Source organism: Garra rufa, chromosome 18, assembly GCF_049309525.1.
Source record: "Garra rufa chromosome 18, GarRuf1.0, whole genome shotgun sequence".
NCBI lineage: Eukaryota > Metazoa > Chordata > Actinopteri > Cypriniformes > Cyprinidae > Garra > Garra rufa.
In genome coordinates, this window is record NC_133378.1 from 19,090,350 (window position 1) to 19,108,045 (window position 17,696).

The 17,696-nt window shown below is 36.5% G+C and overlaps 1 protein-coding gene across 1 annotated transcript; it reads right to left on the bottom strand.

Annotated features, from left to right (window-relative positions):
• Positions 1–1,057: 1,057 nt before the first annotated feature.
• On the bottom strand, positions 1,058–8,788 carry nsfl1c (NSFL1 (p97) cofactor (p47)). Its single transcript, XM_073822664.1, has 9 exons — positions 8,637–8,788; positions 8,031–8,128; positions 7,855–7,929; positions 6,086–6,254; positions 5,864–5,959; positions 5,675–5,784; positions 5,380–5,517; positions 1,307–1,474; positions 1,058–1,220 (listed from the first exon to the last, which is right to left on the bottom strand). The coding sequence occupies exons 1-9, from the start codon at positions 8,736–8,738 to the stop codon at positions 1,058–1,060; spliced, it is 1,119 nt and encodes a 372-aa protein (XP_073678765.1). The 5' UTR covers positions 8,739–8,788.
• Positions 8,789–17,696: the final 8,908 nt, after the last annotated feature.

The following is a 17,696-nucleotide window of genomic DNA, read 5'->3' on the forward strand; positions in this document are numbered from 1 at the left end:
ATTTCAATTTCATTACTGTGTGAAAATATTCTTCTCAAATACACTGCAAGACAGTGGACTCCACAGACCCTGGGAGTGCATGACAAACTCATGACTCCGGTTTCTGAACTAATAGCTTCCATCACGCTCTCTAGATGATTCTACTACAAACAAAGCTTTCAAAAACAAACCGCTTCCTGACATGCAAAAGCCCCTTTTATGAGGGGAAAGAAAAAAATACTAGGATATTAGCACCTTGTGGTGACATGCTCTCTCAATCACTCCAAAAAATAAAGTGCTCTTTAATGCCAGACAAAGGGGTTTAATATCAGGTTCACCACAGCTCACAATCACATGATATCTCCAGAATTATAGTCAGTTTCTGCATAGAATACAAGAAGGCCACTGATATGTTCACCAGCAGCAGTGTGTCCAAAATTGAAGTTGGCTCCTTATCAACCAATTTATAATTACATTATTTTATAACCAGGCAAAATATAATAATATTAATAAAAAAAAATCAATATAGTGTGACAACCTAAATAACAAAATAAAGCCTCGAAACTCATAAAAGAAAAATTGTTTTGTAAAAAAATTTTTTTTTGATCATTGACAGTTGAGGTTGAACTTGGTCTGTAAGGGGCTAGAATGTAAGGCTACTTTAGTTTTAATGACAGTTCTGAGAAATGTTAAGAGATGAATCACAGAACGAGGAATAAAACTGAGGAGGAGGTAAAGCAAAGCAGCGTATAGCTGCAAGATAGACACCGAGGTAAAAGGATGTTGAAACTCTTCAGAAAGCTCTTTATTTCAATCTGAATACGTTCAGCAGTTATTCTAAAACCGTAAAACTTGTTAGTTCTTCTCTTCGGTTCCTCTCTCCATCCCTTTAAACTGGATCACAGTGCGATTGCTTCAACTTCATCTCAGAACATCAGAAACACCCACCACCCCAAAACTGTCACAGAGGAATAACATATCGCTAAAGAAAACAAAATTAAGTAATTAGAAGTCCTTTCAGTCCCGATATCTCCAACTCCAAAGTGCTTTATTAAAGCCAGGTTACCGGGTGACGCCTTCACTTTAGCCGCTGCACAATGACGGCATTCAGCAGGTTGGCTTCCTTCAGCGTCAGGCTCTCATCCGTCAGCTCCTTGTTGGGGAAGGTCGTCATGAGAACAAACTCGGTGGCAGCTAAAGCGGGGCGAGCGCTCGCCACAAACTGACGCACATCAGACACCCTGTGATGCAGACACAGTTAGGTCAGTTGTGAGGAACATTTTCATGCTGTAGCGTTTTTATTAAGGCTTTTTCATAATGCTTTTACCTATGGGTGTGGTTGAACTTCTGTACCAGCCGGCCTCCGTCGGCCAGTCTGATCTGAATGCTAGTGACAGGTTGAGAGCTGTCCACACTGATGGAAGCACTGGCTTCAGCTTCGCTGGCAGCCTGGTCCTGCTGGCTTTTTGGGAGCGACACCAACTCTGGAGTGGCGCTGAGGGAGGTTAGTGTAAAATAAGTACAGTACATTTGAAAAGTTCAGTCACATGCAAATTATATAGAGTGAGGTCAATAAGTATTTGATCGGCCTGTGATTTTGCAAGTTCTCTTACTTAGAAATCATGGAGTGGTCTACAATTTTCAGCATAGGTGCATTTTCACTGTGAGAGACAGAATCTAAAAATAAAAATCCTATTGTATGATTGTATGATTTTTTTATCAATTTATTTGTGAATTACTGTGTCAAATAAGTATTTGATCAATTGAGTCAAAAAAATTTAATATTTGGTACAGAGGCCTTTGTTAACAATTACAGAGGTCAAACGGTTCCTGTAGTTCTCCACCAGGTTTGCACACACTGCAGGAGGGATTTTGGCCAGATCTTCTCTAGATCCGTCAGGTTTCGGGGCTGTCGCTGAGCAACACAGAGTTTCAGCTCCCTCTAAAGATTTTCTATTGGATTTAGATCTGGAGACTGGCTAGGCCACTCCAGAACCTTGATATGCTTCTTAGGAAGCCACTCCTTGGTTTTCCTGGCTGTGTGCTTTGGGTCATTGTCATGTTGGAAGACCCAGCCACGACCCATCTTTAATGCTCTGACTGAGGGAAGGAGGTTTTTGCCCAATATGTCACAATACATGGCCCTGTTCATCCTCTCATTAATACCTTGCAGTCGTCCTGTCCCCTGTGCAGAAAAACACCCCCAGAGCATGATGCTTCCAGCCTCATGCTTCACTGTAGGTGTGGTATTATTGGGATGATACTCATCATTCTTCTTCCTCCAAACACGGCGAATGGAGTTAAGACCAAAAAGTACTATTTGGGTCTCATCTGACCACAGGACTTTCTCCCATGACTCTTCTGGATCATCCAGATGGTCCCTGGCAAACTTCAGACGGGCCTGGACATGGGCTTACTTAAAGGGATGGTTCGGAGTAGAATTGACTTCATTGCTATGCACTCCAAAGCCCATCTAAATACCCCATCCGAAGTTTTTTTTTTTTACCTTAGTCGAACATTTATGGAGATATTAGAGTTTTTCGAATTGCTTGTTACAGGAGTGAATGGTACATGTGATGTATCTCGTAAATTGCACCACTAAACGTGCAAGTAATCTTACCAAACTTGTACAGTAGTGTAATAGGTTATGTACTCACAAAACGCTGCATCAGAACATTTGTAAGTCCACCATGAGTGTTTTAAAAACACGTTTTACCCGAGAACTACTAGTCTCAAAAACTAGTCGACGTCACTTCCCTGGTTTGAAAAAAGCACGCAAAAGTCCTCCTACTACATCTGTGTGCATGTCAACTTGTAGGACTTTTACGTGCTTTTTTCAAACCAGGGAAGTGACGTTGACGTGTCGCCATTTGTAGTTTTTGAGACTAGTAGGGATCGGCTAAAACGTGTTTTAAAAACACTCATGGTGGACTTACAAATGTTCTGATGCAGCGTTTTGTGAGTACATAACCTATTTACACTACTGTACAAGTTTGGTAAGATTACTTGCAAGTTTAGTGGTAAGTAAGAGAACTTGCAAAATCACAGAGTGATCAAATACTTATTGACCTCACTGTAACTTAAAATGATAAAACAACATGAAGATCGCGATATACACTACCAGTCAAAACAGTAAGATTTTTAATGTTTTTAAAAGTGTCTTCCGCTCACCAAGCCTGCATTTATTTGATCCAAACAACAGCAAAAACAGTCTATTTTGAAATATTTTTACCATTCAAATTATTTGTTTTCTAATTGAATATATTATAAAATGTAATTTATTCCTGTTATTACAAAGCTGAATTTTTTGCATCATTACTTCAGACACATGATCAAGCGTTTTGAATGGTATTGTGTATAATGTTATGAAAGCTTTTTATTTTAGAATAATGATCTTTGGATCATTATAAAAAAATGCACTAAACTGTTTTAAATATTGATAATAATAATTTTTAAAAAGTTAATAATAAAAAAGCAAATTAGCATATTAGAATTATTTCTGAAGGATCATGTGACACTGAAGACTGAAGTAATGATGCTGAAAATGGAGCTTTGATCACATGAATAAATTACATTTTAAAGTACATTAAAAAAAGAAAAGAGTTAAAGAGTAAAAATATTTCAAAATTTTACTGTTTTGCTGTACTTTGGATCATATAAATGCAGGCTTGGTGAGCAAAGGAGAAAAAAAACATTACAAATCTTTTACAAAAACTTTTGACTAGTAGTGTATAATGAAATGTTGCAAATGCAAAGTAGCGATCAATCTAAACAATTTGCTATTTACTAGGTGCTGCATGAAAATAAAACGAATTAATGTGATTATCGAATCACAGAGGCTGCTATTTAATTAAATATATGCATCTTTTAAACTTGTAATGAGAAGTCTTTATAAATCCTGCATTTTTCTGTCAAAATAAAAACTTGATGGTTTAACATTTGAAAATTAAAGACAGGCATAAATTAGTATTGTAATTTTACAGCCATACTTCAACATAAAATTGTATTTTAATTGTACTCCATTTTTGGATTTACAACAAATTACAATAGTAATATTTTTACATTAATATGAAAGTAATAACATTATTGTTGTTATTATTATACTTATTTTGATATAAATTCACACAATTTTGGCCCAAATTCTGTAGCCCTATAAACATGCACAGTAATCCTGGAGCTTTTAAAACAAACAAAAAAAAAAAACCTAAAATTTCAATCACAATTTTCCTCAAAACCTGAAGCCCTACTATGCTTTCTCTCAAATCATTGAAGCCCTTTTATTTCCCAACAGCAAATAGACAGAACCAAACACAAGTGACTACAATGGTCTGTGGCTTATATGCAATAAACTATCGCCCCCTTGTGGTAAAATGGATACACGTCCCTAGAAAACAAGGCTTAAAAAGTACATACTGCACATTATCTTCAATAGTGAGATGGATCATGATCGACTAAATTACCCACCAACTGAAGTTAAACAAAAGTAAACAAGTTAGTGTTTTTATTACGTTCTTTTTACGTTTAACATTTACACTTTTTTTATATTTTTGTAAGAACAGGTATATTCTATGCAATTGTTTTGATTAAGAGAAACAAGATTTATAGCTTTAACATTGTTTTTTTAGACATTTCTCTTTAAATTAAATAAATTATCATCTATATGCAAAGTGACTCACATTTGGTTTTTGACCACTAAAAATGTTTATGCGTACAATTTACTCCTGGAGCCATATTGAGATATCTCTGGAACTGAAACATACAAAGCCTTAAAAAAAATTAAGATGCCAACAGGAAAGTTTCACACACACACACACACACACACACACACACACACACACACACACTCTCAGATTATGTTATACCTATGAAACATGCATACAGGAGCATTCACTTCTGTGGAGATGACGAGTTGGTGTCGCCAAAAACAAAGAAAGCACTAGTTTATTAATAAATTAATAAAATGTTAATACATCCTACTTACCGTTTTTCTCTGAAACATTCATATTACTTCTGCCGGTGTGCTGTGGCAAGCTTTATGTGTGAGCTTGAGTGCTTATTAGGCTATGTAGGCAATTAAAGGCTCATTATAATGATTTAAATTGTTTATTAACAAACTTGCGGTTAGTCGACAAATCCCTTCAAATAAATGACTACTAGTCAACCAGAAAAATCTTTAATCGAGGGCAGCTTTACAAATTACCCTCTTAACTTCAGAAAAAAAGATGTCAAATTACAAAAGGCTGTCATGGATTAGTTCATTCATTCAATAAGTCCTCCTGTCCAACAACGAGGCATTAGCCAGACATGTTTTAGCATTAGTAATAGTGTATTAAGTACTTCAGCAGCCTTTAGCTCTGTATGGAGAAGAAAATAAGAAAGAGGAAGAAAGCAATTTCCAACCTGCCAAGTTTCTGTCCTTCTCCAGTGAAGGCCTTGAAAATAGGTTTAGATTTGGAAAAGTCTTCATCCCGATGGTCCTCCATGTCTAGGTTTACCTGCCCACCCCGGAAGCGCTGTCTCAATTCCAGAGGAATCTCCCTAAGAGAGCCAAAAAAGCATTCTATAAAGTCTAATTTGACAATCAGTTAGAAGAGGACTGTCTTGAGGGCGAACTAAAACTTTAGTTAATGAATCAAAATCAAGTTCTGCAAACTTCTTAAACATCCAAGCATCAGTAAATGTATTCAGAGCTCACCCTCTGCGAATAGACTCCAGGAAGAGGGCGTTCCCAGGATCACTGTAGGTCCTCAGCTCTCCTTCATCAAGACTAAAGCCAGTCTTCCAGAGCTTCAGCACAACATGCACCTGTTGGAACAGCACAAATCATTGCAGTGGATCTTCCTTTGTCTCAATAGACTTCAGTTGTCACAGGCTAGTGACTCACATCTTGTGCACTGCCGGATTGTCTTCTTTCTCCTGTCACGTAAGTCGACTCCTCCTCTGGTGCTGCACCCAATCGATAGCCACCACCCAGAAATGGCTGTAGAGTAAGGAAACAGAACAAAAAAAAAAATACAGTGAATCAAAATCATGGGAGATACGAGTACACAGTAAGCATGTATCTTATCTTTAATTTACAATGTAGTTTATTCAGTGAAGAATCTACCCTGCTGGACTTGCTGGATTCTCCAGGTCCTTTGCCTGCTCGGTCAACAGGAACCGCCCCATGCTCCTTAGCGCCTTTAAACAGGTCCTCAACCAGCTCATTTGAGCTCTTCTTTTTGGGAGGACCGACAATCTGCTGCCCACTGCGCTCTGAGCCCCCGGCAAAGAACCTATAAAAAGGAAAAGTCAGATGTTACTCGATAAAATGAGGCATTAACATGCAATTTGTAAGCAAATTTAGGATTACAAGAGTGTAAAGGCAGAAGTGAGAGTTTACACTACCAGTCAAAAGTTTTTGAACAGTAAGATTTTTAAAGTTTTTTAAAGACATCTTTTCTGCTGACCAAGCCTGCATTTATATGACCCAAAATACAGTAAAATCAGTAATATTGTGAAATATGTTTACTATTTAATATAACTGCTTTCTAATTAATATTAATATTATATTACTATATTTTAAAATCTAATTTATTCCTGTGATCAAAGCAACATTTTCAACATTACTCCTGTCTTTAGTGTCACATGATCTTCCAGAAATCAGTCTAATATGCTGATTTGCTGTTTTATTGTTATTATCAATATTTAATACATTTTTTCAGGATTCTTTGATGAACAGAAAGATTCAAAGATCTGCATTCATCTAAAAATAAAAAGCTTTTTTTTTTTTAACATTATACACCACACCATCCAAAAGCTTGGAGTCAGTATAATTTTTGGTTGAAGAAATGATAGAAATACATACTTTTATTTAGCAAGAATGCTTTAAAAATGATCAAAGGTGACAATAAAGACAATTATATGTCTGTTATGTTATAAAAGACTTCCATTTCAGATAAATGCTGCTCTTCTGAACTTTCTATTCATCAAAGAAATCTGAAAACATTCTACTCGGCTGTTTTCAACATAATAAAACATGTTTTCGAGCATGAAATTAGAATATTACGATGATTTCTGAAGAACCGTGACTGAAGTAATGATGCAAAATATTCAGCTTTGAAATTACAGGAATAAATTACATTTTAAAATATATTCAAATAGAAAACAGTTATTTGATAAATAAAATCAGGCTTGGTGAGCAGAACAGACTTCTTTAAAAAAAAAAAAAATTTTGGATTGTAGTGCATTGCATTGTCTAGGTATTGAGAAAGTCTAGAGTGACATGCTATAGTTTATCTAAAACAATGTATTATAATTTTTAATTCCGCTATAATCATCACACATTTTGCCCATACTCTTTTATTAACTGAAAGACTAAGTTGAATATTTTCATATGAATGAATATTCATGAATATTAATGAATATTTTCATGGCTAAATGGTGATTAAAATTACAGTACAGTGTATTTGTACAGTTGCAAAATCTAAAATACAATTTCCTTTATGCAATCATATACATTTAAACAACAAATCTTGACGCTGAATACAAAGTAAAGTTAATGTGCATGTAAAAGTCATCATTAAACGGAAGTTGCGGTCATCTTTTCTTCCCTTTCATGACATATACAAGGGTAACAAATTCTCAAACTTCCGGTTTGATAATTGCTTCAATCTCACATTGTTTATGCAATCTATAGGTTGCTTATAATAAACACTGCAGTATTCTATTAAAAATCATTATATGCACATCATCAACACTGCAATATTACAAACAAATTTTGATTTACATGGATAAATCATTCACAATAAAGATCCATTAAAAAAAATAGGAAATTTCGATTTTGATTCATTTTGAGTGACTTAAGCTGTTACTAGCTATACAGGAATTCAATACCTTTGGCCTTCCTCTTCACCACTGTCATCTTCATCCTCATGCATCAGATCTCTAAACGACGTCACTCTGTGTTCACTGAAATCACAAGACGTTACATTAAACAGTCCACTGTTATGACTTTAACCATATAGCTGATATTGCATAACTGAAAGGCCCAAACGTATGACTTGTGTTACCTTGGCCCTGTGGATCGACTGACAGAGCCAGACTCTGGCTGAGGGAGGGTGGCAATATCATCATCTCCTCCATCCTCAAAGAAATTAGCTAAAGCGAGCTAAGGACAGAGAGAAAAGAGAGCTGTCACTTCATTTTTACAGACAGACACGCACTTGGTGAATTACACAAACAAAGCCAACCACCTACTATCTGTTTCCTGTAACTAGATAAATCATGTTACCTATATCAACAAAATTGTACATGTTTCAGAAGGAAGAAAATCAAACCACGAATGTAAACATGAGCATGACTTGATCAGGCTAAAGCTGCTAGCTTAAGACTTGATTTCTATGTAAAATATACCGGCACAGTTTAAAAACCTCTACTTCAATGCGATACTGACTGCCCAGTCGTTAAGTGTGAATCACATCACGTATGATTAACCGGATAAACCAGTTTAAGACACTTCTGGTGATTTTAATCAAGAGTGACTTGCACATTTCGTTAGCCGGTTGTACAGTTCACTGGCTGCCAGTGGAGGCTTAACGTCTGCTGGATCCCCAGCTGCAGTGCTTGCGCTTCACAGCATAATGTTTCAGTGGAAAAGCGACCAGTGTCCTACTGACCTGTAGGTCCCAGCCGGCTGACTCGAGGAAGAAACGGGCCCTCTCTTCATCAACATCAGTAACGGCGACGAATCCCCTCACGGCTTCTTCCCGCTCCGCCATTTTGACGTGTCACGCTGAGGAAAGATCCGACAGGAAACGAGAGAAACGAACGCTTAGTTCCGCTCTTTTGGAGCAAAAACTTAAAAGCGGATTTTTTTTTATGCCGTCGATGGTTTGTAGATGTTTTTGTTTAAAATTAAAGTTTGATAATGATCCACAAATAGAAAAATAAATAAATAAATCGAACACATGTTGATTTGCAAATATTTTTAGTCTATTTAGTAGGCTATATGTTGGCATAATTATTTTACTATGTAGTTAACACGTATGCATAATGCAGATATTACTACTTTTACCTTAGCACATGTACACAATTCAAAAGAATTCAAAGAAAGATTCAAATATGTTTCAGCTATTCGCTCCCTTTATAATATTAGCCAGCAGATGGCATTACAGACCATATTGGTTACTCGTACTTTGCGGTACATTTTCAGGTCCACATAATTTATGTTTTATTAAATTGGTTAAAATGTTGTATTTACAGATTGGAATATTGCTTAATTGGTAATCGGTTTTTATTGTATCATCAAGCTCACTTTGAACGCTGTTCAAACGCAAGTCTTAGTTGTTGTTTTTTCACTCCAAAGAATTTATTTCAGTTAGATTAGATATCAAAAAATCAAACAATAGCCTCAAAATATTAAAAATATCTTCAAGCTGACACTGTCATGCAATCCCATGCTTTCTACACCTACACTACATTGACGAAACAGCATAATAATATTTATAATAATAATAATAGCACAAGTTTTTTTATTTATAATATGTGACCCTGAACCACAAAATCAGTCATAAGGGTCCATTAAAAAGCTAAATAAATAAATAATCTTTCCATTGGTGTATGGTTTGTTAGGATAAGACAATATTTGATACAACAAGATATTTGAAAATCAAAATATTGAGAAAATCGCCTTTAAAATTGTCCAGATGAAGTACTTGCACTGCATATTACTAATCAAAAATTGAGTTTATATATATTTATGGTAGGAAGTTAACAAATATCTTAATGGAACATGACCTTTAATTAATATCCTAATAATTTTGGAAATAAAAGAAAAATAAATTTGATCCATACAATGTATTGTTGGCTATTGCTACAAATATATCTGTGCTACTTATGACAGGTTTTGTGGTCCAGGGTCACATATAAGCATATTTTTAGGGCTTCAAAGGTTTTACATAATCAGAAATGGGCTTATTTTACAGTGTCCCCTTTTCCACATGCAAAAAATTTGAAATAATCCATATGTGTCATAAAAAAAACTGGGTTGTAAGATTGTTCTCACACGTGATTTCACACTGCAGAGCTTTTACACACCATCAGCACCATCAGACAATAACTTATTTGTGTGACCTGGTTTCTCGGGATTTTTTTCATTCATTAGTGCTGATTCAAAGGTTCCTAAACAGGCAAAATATGTGCTAAATTTCTTTGGGAGGATCTAATTTAGCACATGTTGTTTCTGCAGCGAAACTTGGCGATGCTTTGTTGTTTGTTTGCAAGTGCACTGGCTCGTTTGATCTTCACAGATAATCAGGTTCTGGTACATGACTAAACACCAGAGCATTGCTGTCATCATTCACCCCCAAGCATTCCTTTCCTATCACACTCACTGCAGCTGTTACAAGAGAGCAACATGCCCTCAAATGTAAGAGCCCTTTTTTAATCATCTTGCAGGCCCTAAAGGGAAAACAATTCTAATTTTAAATGCATTATTCTTGCATGTTCTTATTGATTTAGAAAAGTGTGTCCTCTTTCTGCAATCACTTCTACTTGACATAAAGTTGAACCTTGCAGAATCTGCAAAATGTTAATTAGTTTACCAAAATAAAAGGGATCATACAAAACGCATGTTATTTTTTATTTAGTACTGACCTGAATAAGATATTTCACATAAAATGCACAAATATAGTCCACAAGAAAAAATAATAGTTGAATTTATAAAAATGACTCCATTCAAAAGTTAACATACACTTGATTCTTAATACTGTTTGTGTGTGTGTGTGTGTGTGTGTGTGTGTGTGTGTGTGTGTGTGTGTGTGTGTGTGTGTGTGTGTGTGTGATAGTTGAGTCCCTTGTTTGTCCTGAACAGTTAAACTGCTCACTGTTCTTCAGAAAAATCCTTCAGGTCCCACAAATTCTTTGGTTTTTCAGCATTTTTGTGTATTTGAACCTTTACCAACAATGATGCTCAACAACACCCACTGATGCTTCAGAAGGAAACACGATGCCTTAAGAGCCTGGGGGTGAAAACTTTTTGAATTTGAAGATAAGGGTAAATTGAACTTATTTTGTCTTCTGGGAAACATGTGAGTATCTCCTGAAGGGCAGTACTAAATGAAAAAAAAAAGATATTTAGGCAAAATAAGAAAAATGTACACATATTCATTCTGTTCCAAATTTTTCACCCCCAGCTCTTAATGCATCGTGTTTCCATTTTGCAGATTGTGCAAGATGTAAACTTTTGACTTCAATTGTACGCTTGTTCCTCATAAAAAAAGGAATTCAAGAATGTCAAGTGTTCACTAATGAAATATGGTAAGCAACAGCTCTGTCTAAAACAGTTGCTGACAATGATAAAGTGTGGGTGTGTTCAACCAGAGAGAAAAAGGAGAAAGGAAGAACCAGCCTTATCAAGGGGAAACTAACACCGTCAGACTGCTGTGGGCCTGCAGTCACTGTTGTGTTAAAGGGCAGGGAAGTAGTTCACAACACACAATACGAAGAGCAGAGGCCCATGACCCTCAACTGCAGTAGGAAGAGCAGACAGACAGTATCCCAGGGCCAGAAAGAGGAAGGACATTCTGCCAACATATCAAAAATAATAGCAATTTCCTCACTGGGTGTGATACTAGAGAATACTGTACATACAAATGTAAATTAGCAAAAATGGCTATGAGCAATATGGCTGATCTGAGACAGTGTATGTTCATATAAATCAATTTAAGAAAGGTCTTATATTATGTACCGCAAGCACAACCAGTTAATCATGAGTTCACAAGCTTTTGTTAGTATTATATTTGTGCTTAAATAAACACACTCTTTCTTACTGACAGATCAGGAAGAGAATCAGAGAGGAAGACTAAGGTGGGGAACAGGACGTTTAGGGTCAAAGGTTGCACCTGTAATGCTCAGAGAGTTAAAAAAATAAAAACGTCTATGTAACGCAACCACACATGCACACAGACTTTAGAGGGCAAACGCATATTTATAACAAATATTTAAATTAATATTTTAGTAGTAATATTAAACCATTTATGAGATAAAAAAAATCAAAATATTAGATACTAATTCATAATTATGATAACAGTAAATATGAGATACTAAATCATAATTAAGATAAATTTTAAATTATGATACTAAGTCACAATTACAAGATGAAAGTCAAAATTATAAGATATTAAGCTGTACGTATGAAATAAAGTAAATGTAAGATACTAAGGCGTAATTATGAGATAAAAAGTAAATATGAGGTGAAAAGTCATAATTATGAATTATACATTAAAAAGTATGAGATACTAAATTACAATTATGTAATTACAATAATTTATTTTTAAATTATGAGATACAAAGTCACAATTAGGAGATAAAACAAAATTATGAGAGACTAAGTCATAATTATGTCATAAAAAGTAAATATGAGATACTAAGTCATAATTATGAGATTATACATTTTTAAAATCATGAGATACTAAGTCACAATTACGAAATAAAAGTCAAAATTATGAGATACTTGGTCATAATTATGTCATAAAAAGTAAAAAATATAAGACATTAAAGATAATATGATATATAAGATAAAAAGTCAAAATATGAGATACTAAGTCACAATTATGAGATAAAGTCAAAAATATAAGACACTAAATCAGTCATGAGATAAAAAGTCAAAATATGAGATACTAAGTCATAATTATGAGATAAAAAGTTTTTAAATTATGAAATACTGTCACAATTGCGAAATAAAAGTCAAAATTATGACATACTAAGTCATAATTATGAGATAAAAAGTCAAAAATATAAGACACTAAATCAGTTATGAGATAAAAAGTCAAAATATGAGATAGTAATTCATAAATATAAGATAAAATGTAAATATGAGATACTAAGTCAATTATGAGATTATACATTTTTTTAATTATGAGATACTATGTCACAATTACGAAATAAGTCAAAATTATGAGATACTAAGTTATAATTATATCATAAAAAGTTAAAAATATAAGACACTAAAGCAGTCATGAGATAAAAAGTCAAAAGATGAGATACTAAGTCATAATTATGTCATAAAAAGTAAATATGAGATACTAAGTCATAATTATAAGATTATACATTTTTAAATTATGAGATACTAGTCATGATTTTGTCATAAAAAGTAAATACTAAGTCAAATTTATGATATAATACATTTAAAATTATGAGATACTAAGTTACAATTACGAAATAGAAGTTGAAATTATGAGACATCAAAATTATGTAATAAAAGGTAAAAAAAATATGACATACTAAATCAGTTATTAGATAAAAGGTCAGAATATGAGATACTAAGTCATAATTATAAGATAAAAGTAAATATGAGATACTAAGTCATAATTGTCATAAAAAGTCAAATATATGAGATACTTAATCAGTTATGAGATAAAAGGCAAAATGTGAGATACTACAGTTTTTTACAATCGTTTTTGCACTAATAACTGAACCTTAATGTCATTTTTCAAAACTCTAGATAGAAAACTCAAAACAGTCATTATTTGTAACACAGGCTGTCCAGTGTTCAAAACTTTGCATATTGCATTCATATCTTTAAAGAAGCCTTGCATTAGCAGAAGCATTGTTTCAAAAAACGAATTTATTATGAAATATTATAGGAACATTACTTTAGATCACCCATACACAAGTTACCCATAGTTTCAATGTGTTTTTGCTAGTACAATCATTAAATATATTGTACCCTGCTGAAAAAAAAACTGCTAAAACCAGCCTAGCTGGTTGGCTGGTCTTAGCTGGTTTAAGCCGGAAGTAGCTGGTTTTAGCTGGTCTCCCAGCCTGGTCAGGCTGGTTTTAGCTGGTGGTTTCCCAGCCTGACCAGACAGAAAAGTGTCCAATACCCTTCTAAAACCAGCTATGACCAGCTAAAACCAGGCTGGGAGACCAGCTAAAACAGCCAAACAGCCTAGGCTGGTTTTGGATGTTTTTTTTCTTCAGCAGGCCTAATTTGTGCACCAACGTTCTTGATACATTCTTTTTTTTTTTTTTTTTTTTTTTTTACCAGGGTAGCCATTAACTCATTGAAACCACAAAAGCAATAACATAAAAATGACATCTTGCATTCAGTAATGTTGAATATGAAAATGTGTTCTGTAAAAGAGGTACATAGGGCCATAGAAACCATATCTGATAAAGATTGAAATATGACATCCATAGATACACGATAAAAAAAAAAAAAAAAAGTACTGCAGAGCTACAATTTTGTTCCTGGGCAACAAAACATATAAAGGTACCTTTAAAGGTACACAATGGGTCCTTATTGTACAATTATGTACCCAAAAAATTGTACCCCTGTAACACCCCAGTGACAGCTACTTGTACCCTAAAAGGTATAGTTTTGTACCGTTTTTTCTGAGAGTGTAGTGTAGTCCATCTGGGTCATATTCTGTGGTAACTGGTATCAAATGATCTATCCTGAAACATGCACTATTTTCCATAAAAGCTATGCTTCAAGGGTAATGCAACAGTTACTTATCATTTTAAGCAGATGTATCAACTGATAGTTCAATCTTTGTAATGAAATGAATGCACACTCATCTCAAATGTAATGTGTGAGTTGCATTTTGAAATAGTAATACTTTGATGTTAAGTTGTGTCATTTTGAACAGGTGATTTAAGTTCAACGAACAAATGATCTTTGGCTTATATGTATTGTATCCAAGCATTTGAAAAATGTGTTAAGTGGTTTGAAAAATGTGCATTTTGATCATTGGTTGTGAATTATGTGTCTAGAGTTTTGAAAAATGACATTACAGTTCTGTTATTAGTGCAAAAATGATTGTAAAAAACTGTAAGTCAATAAAGTAAAAATTAGATATGAAGTCGTAGTTATGAGATTATAAATTTAAGATTATGAGATAATAAATTACAATTAAAAGTATAATTATGAGATACAAAGTCATAAATATGTCATAAATATGTCATAGATAAAGTAAATATGATTTTGACAGAATTATGTGTAGTCTACATAAAGAATATGCCATGCAGTTCCCACTCCCACACACACACACACACACACACACACACACACACTATACTAATATTTTATTTCTATCAATCAACATTAATAATCTCAATTACAATAATAAGTACAGTAATTGACAGTTCTGATTTTATGTCACAATCATGCAGCCCAGTTGACGAGCAAAATGATCTTTGCTTAAATACTCACAATGCACATTTCAAAGAAACATCTGCCTTCTAATCTTTAACCTAGTTTACCATTTTATAGTTTTCCCTGATGTCCAAACAGGAAATTGGTTCTATTCAGTGAGATGATATATTCTGTGTATATAGCGGGATGGGGGTGATTAAATAAATGAGGGAGCAATGTTTAATGTACGTGCATCAGGTTCTGTGCTGATAAGACCATAATGCATCTCTCTTCTGGGTGGGGTCCTAATGGGCAACCTGGTCCTGTGAATTAAAGTTAATTTACCACTTTTTAACAGTCATTTGAGAAATAATGGCAGCACCGTTGTGCAGATAGCATCTCTTGTCCACCCTTCCAGCTGAAACTGAATGCATGACCTCTGACCCATGAGCCTATCAGAGCTCACAGCTTCCAAACAGATCTTGCTGTTTTACTTCCTCTCCAATGATGGTCATCTTTACTAATCGATTCCCATGAGTATTACAGATGCATGGGCAAAATCATGAATGATGTCCTATCCTATCCATAGTAATGTGTAAAATTAGGACACAGTGGAAATGGTTCCGTAATTACAAAGATAACAAGTTATACTGTTATACAAATTAGTTTAATCTTAATTTACATCAATGGATGCTTCTGTTTACCTAGCAAGGCCGCTTTCCCGTGCTATCTGTTCCTCTCCCAGGATTAGCTCTGTTTGTATGGAACTCTACAGCACTTCAATGGGTTAGATGTGGAGATAAAGTTTGGATCAACAGGAAGAGCTCTGCTCGTAAACCGGAGAGCCATGAGATTATGCTTCCATTTCTTGTCATCTGCCCTATTACAGCCGTCTTTTACAACACTTTTCCATTTTTCGCCATTGTAATCGTCAACAACTCATATCTCTTCACTCCTAATTTATAGTGGGAAAGGATTATAAAAAAGTCCTTTTAAGAACCGACTGTCACAGTTCTGTCTGTCTTGTCTTTGGTTTTTCCCATTTGTCTTCCCCCCGTTGATCTGTCATTTGGTTTAGCCCTTCGTTATTGTGATTCCCTGCACCTGTCCTTGTAATAATTAGTCATCTGTGTCACCTGTGTTTGTTAATTAGTCTGTCTTTAAAAGTCTGTCTTTGATTTCAGTTCCCTGTCGGTCCTTCTGTGTATTAGACGTGTGTGAATGTTCCTGCCTTGTTCCAGCCTTGTTCCATTTGGAGATTTCTATTAAATATATAGAACTTTGTAAATATTGTCTATCGTCTCGTCTACTCCTGCACGCACCCCTGACATAAGGACCGAACAAGTACAGTTTACCCGGCACCTCTCCCTGCGTTTATTTTCCGTTTTTTGTATCAGTGTTTTATTTTTTTTTCCCTTATGGATGACCCTAATGTTTCCATCATTCTCCTGAAGCAGGGGAAACGCTCTCTCGAGGACCACATCAGAGACTTTCTGTTCCTCGTCCCATCTACTCATTACCCGGACAGCTGCTTGTGCACGTTCTTCCGCCATGGATTACATGAAAACATCAAGACGCAGCTGTCCGGGGAGGGTCCTCGAGAGAGCCTTGCCGGATACATCGAGTGGGTGCTGGCGTCCAGTGGATCTTCCTGGACTTCGTCGAGGAGGACGTCAGCCCCACTCACGACCCAGAGAGCAGCCAATCATTGCCCCGACAAGCAGAGCGGGAACCCGAGCGCACCGCGGATGAGGGACTAGAGCCGCGAGCGACAGAGCCAGAGCCCTCTCCGGCTGATCAGGTGCGTGAGCCGGATTCCACATCTGTGACGGTGGATTGCGACGTGGAGCAAGTGAGGGAAATGGAGAGCCCTGCCCACTGCAACTCCACTGGGGGTGAGATGGAACACTCTGGGGACCTGATCGACTTCTTTTCCGAAGTTGAGGATATAAAATCATATGACTTAATAGACTTTTTCTCTGAGCCACTGACCTGCATAGACTTCCCTCCCACCCGCCCTCGTCTGTCTGATTCTGCCTGGTCCCCGCTGGTTCCGCCCAGCCGTCCTGAGTCCCCGCTGGTTCCGCCCAGCCGTCCTGAGTTCCCGCTGATTCCGCCCAGCCGTCCTGAGTCCCCGCTGGTTCCGCCCAGCCGTCCTGAGTCCCCGCTGGTTCCGCCCAGCCGCCCTAAGTCTCCCAGGTCATCAGTCAGTCCCCTTGCTCACCCTCAGCCCACCATCTCTGCAGTGGGCTCGCCGCAGGGATGCCAGCTTACATCGGTGGCATGGCTGGAGGATCCCTCAGCTCCGCCTCCAGCCTACGAGTCCAGATCTCCACCTCGGCCCTCCGACACTGCGGCTCCACCACGGCTCTCGACGCCCTCCTCTCCACCGTCGCCCGTCGGCCCACCAGCTCCACCGGGCTCCATCGTCCCTCCGGCTCCGCCTTGGTCAGTCGTCGACCATCCGCCGCCTCGGGACTCCACTCCTCTGGCTTCGCCTCGTCCCTCTGTCCCTCCGGCTCTGTCAGGCTCCTCCTTCCCGTCAGCGTCGCCTTCGTCCTCTGTCGCTCCGGCTCCGCCGCGGACCTCCGGATCTCCG